The sequence below is a fragment of the Vigna unguiculata genome, chromosome 5 (assembly GCF_004118075.2).
Source record: "Vigna unguiculata cultivar IT97K-499-35 chromosome 5, ASM411807v1, whole genome shotgun sequence".
NCBI classification, from domain to species: Eukaryota; Viridiplantae; Streptophyta; class Magnoliopsida; order Fabales; family Fabaceae; genus Vigna; species Vigna unguiculata.
The window spans coordinates 5,975,026-5,982,647 of record NC_040283.1 but is presented as its reverse complement, the minus strand read 5'-3'; the positions used below and the strand labels follow the sequence as shown (position 1 = coordinate 5,982,647).

The following is a 7,622-nucleotide window of genomic DNA, read 5'->3' as shown; positions in this document are numbered from 1 at the left end:
AGTATGGGTTGAAAAATAAATTCTAAAGCTTAAATGATAAGAATTGAATTTGAGTTGTTAGAATTTTCGAGAGTTGTAGTTGTTATTTTAGCAAAGGAGACAATCTAGAAGACATTATTATTCAAAGCACTTAACAGGGAGATACAAGATTTAGTACCAGAGACAACTCATATTTATTGTTTCTTTAGTTTTCAACTTTTGCTCACTCTATATATACAACATAGTGTAAATAACATAATATTATTCAGAGAACGAAGTAAACAATATGCACAACATTTTACAACATTTTACAGCATGAAGTCCTATTCATCTGTCCATTGATGTGGAACGTATGAAATGTTTGAGACTTGTTTAACTTCTACATATCTCAGCTCAGGAAACAATGCTTTCAAATCGTCTATGTCCACCTTCAATTGCTTAAGGTACTTCACACGCATTATTTCCACTCTCCACCACCAACTAAAATCTACTTTCATACTTTCCAGTTTTCCTCCAGTTATCTTTAGCTCCGTCAATTTCAACCCGAACACATGAAAACATTTTTCCAAAAACTTTCCAGGAAAACATTCAAGATGAAACTTTCTCAAACCTCGTGGCAAAATAACACCAATATTAGCATACTTTGGATCAGACACACTCCAAGATATCTTCAGCTTCTCAAGTGCTAAAAAATCTTTCAAACCTTCAAACTCCTCATCCCTGATCTGGGCCTCACTTCCAATACGTATGCTGAGTCGCCTTAGTTTTTCCAAATTTTTCAGATCTGATATTCTGCAAGGAGTCTTTTCAGGAGTACTTATTAGAAATCCCTTGAGTACTTCCAGATTAGTGAGCTTCTCAATCCCCTTTGGCATGCCCTCCAGTAAGCAACAATCAGACATAATCAGATGTGTCAGACTTTTCATTGATGAAATATCATCAGTTAGTCTTTCCAAATTATGGCATGCTTTCACATCAAGAATCAGTAGCTTCTCAAGTTCTGCAATGGAGGATGGAACCTCGAATATTCTCGACATCCCACGCAGACTCAGATACTTCAACTCTTTCAGATATCTCAGATCTTTCAAGAATTCTTGACTCCCAACTTCAATGTGATGCAAAGCTGAATCTTGCCAACGCCCAAGTTGAAGCACCTCTAAATTCCTCAATTCAGTGGTCCATTGCGGGCTGAAATACAGATAACTTGCACCAATATTAAAAATATTACGTAAAGTCACATTTTTTGTATGAACCCCACCTACTGTAACCTTTTTACTATCAAGCTGTAACGGCGATGATATGATATTTTCTGAATCTCTAATTAAATTCGACACACCATGAAGGTCTCCTGGAAGAATTCGAAATCTATGGACAAAGGGATCATTTCCATTGCCACAGCGTACAATCACACCACATTTCAAAAGATCATCAATCACATCCTCGCCCTCTTCCTCTGCTGTTTTGTTCTCTGTATTTCCAATCAAACCCTCTCCAATCCACAAATTAATTGCATTTCTTTTCCTTATCACAGCGTTCACAGGGAAAATCAGGAGAGACCACAGGCAACATTTTGATGGATCGTGTAACCGGTAATAATCTTCCAGAGTCCAAATATTCTGATGTTGGAGCTGCAACAAGTCTTCCGATGAGTGAGATATTTTGCCACCCTTGTTATCATCGTCTTTATATGAGTCATCAAAAACAAGCGTTGGGAGCAACATGAGAGCAGAATCTCTGATTCTATTACAAATTCCATCCATGTCTTCATCCAGTTTCACGCGTTCTAACTTGCGAAGATGGTCATACACCTGTGCTAATGTGTCAAGGAGTTCTTCTTCCTTCTTCTTCACTTCCACAAACACATCTTTTATCTTGTTCAGATCCAACCTCAACTTCTCCAACTTCCCATCAAATGATTCATCTCTTCCCCTTTCATAGAATTTCCTCCTTGCTGTCGTCAACTGCTTCAGCAACACAGCTACTGCTTTCATCTTGTTTGTTCGAATCGACATTTTACTGCAAACAAACAAATACTCACAAAGCTAAATAGGTTTTTATATCAAATTCATGATACAATCATATATACATACAGATTCATTAATCTTTCAAATTTTGTTTTAAATCTCTAAAATAAAAACATTATTGATAGGAGTTGTAACCAATACCTTTCGTATGTTATCCAAGTATTCTATCTAGATAAGCTATATATTTTGTCTAGATATTTTATTCATTCTAAAATTATAATTTAAACTTAACAAATTATTTTCATTATTCTCCTAAGTCAACATAGATTGTACACTCAAGATTATTTAATTCGAAGATATGAAATACAGTAGAAAGTTTGAACTCTAAAAGGATTTGGCTATAGATGATGATATAATAATACTTAGAAGCATTATATAAAACTATTATTTTTAATTAAGTTAAATGACAAAATTAGAGTTGAAGCTTTGAAATAATTGCGAACAAAGAAAAGGTAGGTGTAGGAATGTATTCACTCTGATACACCCTGTTACTGAAAAACAAAAATCTGGCTATAAATAATCAATCATAGAAACACACCTCTCTCTGTCTATATTTATATATATATTATGAAAACGAAAGAGAACTTGAGTTACATCTCACCAAACACCTGCAGGAATTTGAAGAGAAGGATCCAATTTTGTCACAGAAATTTGGGAAAAACATTCAAATATTGCAGTAAAGGTAATGCTTAGGAAGAAGCTCAAATAATTAATATATATGCTTTGAACAATTGAAATATAACCTTAAATAATTAAAAATGATTTTGAAGGAAAGTATCCTTGATACATAGGGAAGGAATTGCACCACAAAAGTTTCACGTCATTCTTTGAGTACCTTCGACGACTTTAGTGATCCCAAATCAAAGTTTGATTCCTCTATTTCCCTGAAAGAGAGAATCTATTATATACAAGGATTTCAATGTTATCATTTCAGACCCATGATTGTGTTATTTGCATCCAATATTATCATTTCAACTGATGTCATCATATGTTAAGTGTTATAGCTGAGTTCTTAGGAGCCATTGACCCTCGAATTTTCTAGTTTAATTTATATATACATTAGATAATTATTTTTATCAAAATGTTTAAGTCTATAAATAATATTTTTTATTTTTAATAGAAAATTTTAGTATTTTATAGTTTTTATTGTATAAATCTTTTTATTTGTTTCTATATAAAAGATTAGAATACAATTCATATAATTTTATCTTTAATACGTTGATGGTAGTATTATTATTCTTGCCTTAAAATTTAGGTTAAATTATTTTATTGGTTTTCGTTTTTTACTAAAATCTCAATTTAGTTTTTCTTATTTTTATTGGTCTCAATTAGGTCCATGAATAACAATTAGGTCTTTGTCATTAGTATGGAACTAACATGTTAAGTAAGTATCACACGTGTCAGCTTCTTATTTTTTTGATTTTTTTTTTAAAATTAATTTTTTTTAAATTCTTAAAAAAAATATTTATGCTACGTGTCACCTTTGTAGTGTGTCACGTGTCAATTTAATATAGTGTCACGTGTCAAATTATTGTATGAAATATTAATTTAGTCTCCATATTTGATAATGTGATTTGATTTTAGTCCAAATTTTTTAAAAAAAAATCAATTTTATGTACTCCAAATTTAGACCAAATTTAATTTTTATATATGATGATATTTTTATTAAAAGTGATATTTCTTTTACATACTTTTAACAATATTAAGTTTATTTAAATATATATCTTACATTAAACTCTATTTAAATTTTATTTTAAAATTATAAATATATAGATTGATAAATTTATATTCAAAATATTTGTATAACATTATATTTCAACAATTTCTATACAAATCTTAGAATTGACTTAAAACTAACAATTTTATAAATTCAAATGTAAAATCTTAAAATAATTTTAGAATAAATTAAAATAAATACATTTAAAATTTTAATTATAAATAAACTTAATATTATTAAAATATTTAATAGAAATATCGATTTTAATAAAAATAATATAATATCTATATAAAAGTTAAGTTTGGTTTAAATTTAGAGCATATGAAATTAAAAATTTTTAAAAAATTTTGAACTAAAATCAAATCAAATTAACAAATATGATAACCAAATTGAAATTTATAGAATAACTTGACACATGTCACCGTATTAGATTGACATGTGACACACTACAGACGTAACACGTGGTATAAATATTTAAAAAAATTTAAAAAACAAGAAGCTGACACATGACAGCTACTTAATGGTGTTATTTCCATACTAACGAAAAAGACTAAATTACTACTTATTTATAAAAATAAAAACCTAATTGAGACTAATAAAAATATAAGGACCAAATTGAGATTTTGATAAAAAACGATGACAAAATAGAATATTTTAACCTCAAATTTATAAATAGTAGTACTTTTGAATAAATGAATTTACTAACTTTTTTCTGGTGTTAATTTGAAAACTAAAGATTATTTACTAACTTTTGTTGTTTTTATTACTTAATTATGGTTTGATTCTAATATCATTCTACCACTTGAAGGACAAAAATCAACTAAATTTTAGAAATTACATCTCATGATTTATTTTAAAAGTTGTAATCTTTATCAAACTGCAACATTTATCAAAATCAATTACTGTATATACATCTTGGAGGCTTCATTTTTTTTCCTTCTAAAGGAATAAGCTTGTGAGCATCTCACAATTTCGTAAACAAAACTAAGGTTTACTCCAACTTATTTCATTACCCTTTCTTATTATTTTACAAGTAGCAGCAAATACGCCTCGTGAAGTCAGTTCTTTCAAAGAAATTGATGAATCCTACTTCTCCAAAGTCATTATTGACAATGAAAAAGTGTTGATGTTAAGGGCAAATCCTTCATTTACAAAGAATACCAAAACCTATTAATTGCAAAAACCATTATGCTACCAATTGAAGACCTTGACTGCCAATAGTGACTACTGCAAAAACATTGGCAAAACAAACAGCATATTATTCTAGAATCAAAAACGGACGTCTTGATAGTAAGGTACATTCCCAAGTAAACAGTTAAAAGGATTACTGAGGAAATCAAAGTCTGGAGTAACAACACCTGCAAATGTAAACCATCAAAACCCAAACTGGACCCGCCATTTATGTAACATTTCTGAAAGTCCTAATCATAGTGTTTAAGAGCTCTCAAAACCCAGAAATTAACGAAAAAACATTCAACAAAGGGTCTGACAATTCCCCTATTTTCATAGTGCATCCTAATACAAAGTATTCACACCTGCTTCACCAACACTCACACCTACCTGTAAAAAAGATATACATGAACACAAATCAGAATTATACATTGCAACCTCTTGCTTCAATAAAGTGCAATAGTAATAAACATTAGGTGTGTCAGACTTTTCATTGTTGAAATATCATCAGAACAATAATGGTCATTATAAGTATGAAACTAAAAATTTTCCTATTACTCACCACAGTTGTGAATACAATCAAGGTATCTATCACCAATCACCGGCAATATATTGCTTGATCAATGTGTGGCGGAATTTGTTTTATTTCAGTGCCAAGTTCTTGTTCAATTCTATATCTGGAAAAGATAAAAGGAAACCCATGAGAAATTTATAGGAATTCTGATTGGAAGTCACATCTAACCAATACGTACAAATTGAAGCGATCCTCATAGGTGATCAAGTTCACCGCTAAACCTAGGTGCCCAAACCTCCCTGAACGACCAACCTGCATAACAGAACATCCATAAGAACACAGAATCTTTGTCCCATTGGAGAGAAAGCAGAAATTGAGTATAGAACATACCCTGTGTAGGTAGGTTTCTGAGTTTTTGGGAAAATCAAAATTAATAACAACATTCACTGCTTGGATGTCTATTCCCCTAGTGAAGAGATCTGTAAATGTTTCAGAACAAGGGAAACAGATGAAAAGTTATAGTGATAATTATTAGGGACAATAACCTAAAAAAATTAGCAAATTCCATGAAATATTACTGAATACCACCACCGCATTAATCAATTACACTAACCAAACATATATACAATATCATACTATTCATCATCCACTCAAAACTGATTTCTGAAACAATATAACAGTTGGAAATAGGCATAGCACGGCAATCAACAGAATGAAAAGAAAGAATCTATGCTCATTTATAGCAGGATGCTAAAGTGCCCGCAACATACCAGTACAAACAAGATTTCTGCAGGCCCCATTGCGGAAGTCATGAAATACTCTATTACGGTGGTCTTGCAACATCTTTGCATGGATATAGAAACACGAATACCCAAGTTCAGTGATTTTCTTGGCAAGAAGTTCAACCCGATTCACGGAATTGCAGAAAATGATTGACTGGTTTATTTGAAGCTGAAATAGATATTGCTGTTATAACTACATTCAAAGATGGCATACGGAAAATCCAGAGTATCTTCACATAGATTACCTTAGAGAAAAGAGTATTTAGGCAGTGGACTTTCTGCCTCTCTTCCACAAATGCATAATATTGTGTAATACCTTTCAGAGTTAGCTCATCCATAAGGTTAATAACATATGGCTTACGTAGATATCTATCTTTGAAGTCCCTAACAGTAACAGGAAACGTAGCAGAAAACATCAGAATTTGACGGGTTCCAGGAAGAAATTGAATCAGCTGTTCTATGGAAGGTTGGAACTCTGGGGAGAGAAGCTTATCAGCCTGAGAGAAAATTATATAAAACCTCGTTATTGTCCTTTTTTTTGGTTTGGTAAACAAACAATACATTATTGGCGCAGAAGTTACAGATACAAATGAGGAAACAAAGAAACCTAAGAACAAGAAACATGACATATACCATGTCAATCTCTTCGTACATCACCATCCAGTAAACATTCTAACATTTTGCTCCAACTAAATTCATCAAGTAAATGAATATCGGAGGAATTCATGTTAAAAGTTCCAGAAAATGAATATGTAAAGGAAACAAAGGAAAAGATCATTGGCGCAATATTTAAACATGAATCAGAGCCGCAACAAAACAAAGCCATTGCTTCTGCTTACACCATCCAATCATTTCTTAACCTCATCTTCAATCCCTTTTGTAATGCTTCATAAAGTATAAATTAGCCAATGTATCTCTACCATTTAGTAAATTTCAAGAGAAATGTAACTACCTCATCCATAACAAGCATAGAGCAATCCTTCAGAATGCAAACACCCTTCTTTGCAAGATCTAATATTCTTCCTGGAGTTCCAACTAGCAGATGAACTGGTTGATATAAACGCATAATATCGTCTTTCAGGCTGCTACCACCTGTTGTAACCATAACCATTTTTAATATCCGTTTCTTATATAGTGTTGTAAAGTATGTTTTTACGATCTATGTTGAATACTTTCCTTTTCAATTTCTAAGATATGATTTGTTGTGAATTCTTTAAGGACTATTTACTACAAATTCTTTGAGCACTTGTGTGTGAAGATGGACAAGATAACTATATTTAATATAATAAATCTTAAAATTATACGTAATTATATGTTATATATAGTTAGAGTTTTTCGTTTCAGATATAAATCTATTTTATTTAAATTAAACAAATAATCACTTTCAAATTTTTTTTATACAAATACATTCTTTTACTATTTGTAAATTCGGAAAG

At 30.9% G+C, this 7,622-nt stretch overlaps 2 protein-coding genes across 2 annotated transcripts; both read right to left on the bottom strand.

Annotated features, from left to right (window-relative positions):
* Positions 1-226: 226 nt before the first annotated feature.
* On the bottom strand, positions 227-2,680 carry LOC114184100. The gene is made up of 2 exons (XM_028071341.1): positions 2,605-2,680; positions 227-1,995 (listed from the first exon to the last, which is right to left on the bottom strand). Exon 2 carries the CDS (start codon positions 1,989-1,991, stop codon positions 303-305), a length of 1,689 nt encoding a protein of 562 aa, XP_027927142.1. The 5' UTR covers positions 1,992-1,995; positions 2,605-2,680; the 3' UTR covers positions 227-302.
* Positions 2,681-4,958: 2,278 nt separating this feature from the next.
* Positions 4,959-7,297, bottom strand: LOC114183072 (DEAD-box ATP-dependent RNA helicase 8). Its single transcript, XM_028069921.1, has 6 exons — positions 7,139-7,297; positions 6,432-6,683; positions 6,175-6,355; positions 5,795-5,883; positions 5,643-5,716; positions 4,959-5,567 (listed from the first exon to the last, which is right to left on the bottom strand). Exons 1-6 carry the CDS (start codon positions 7,295-7,297, stop codon positions 5,489-5,491), a joined length of 834 nt encoding a protein of 277 aa, XP_027925722.1. The 3' UTR covers positions 4,959-5,488.
* Between the last annotated feature and the right edge of the window lie 325 nt (positions 7,298-7,622).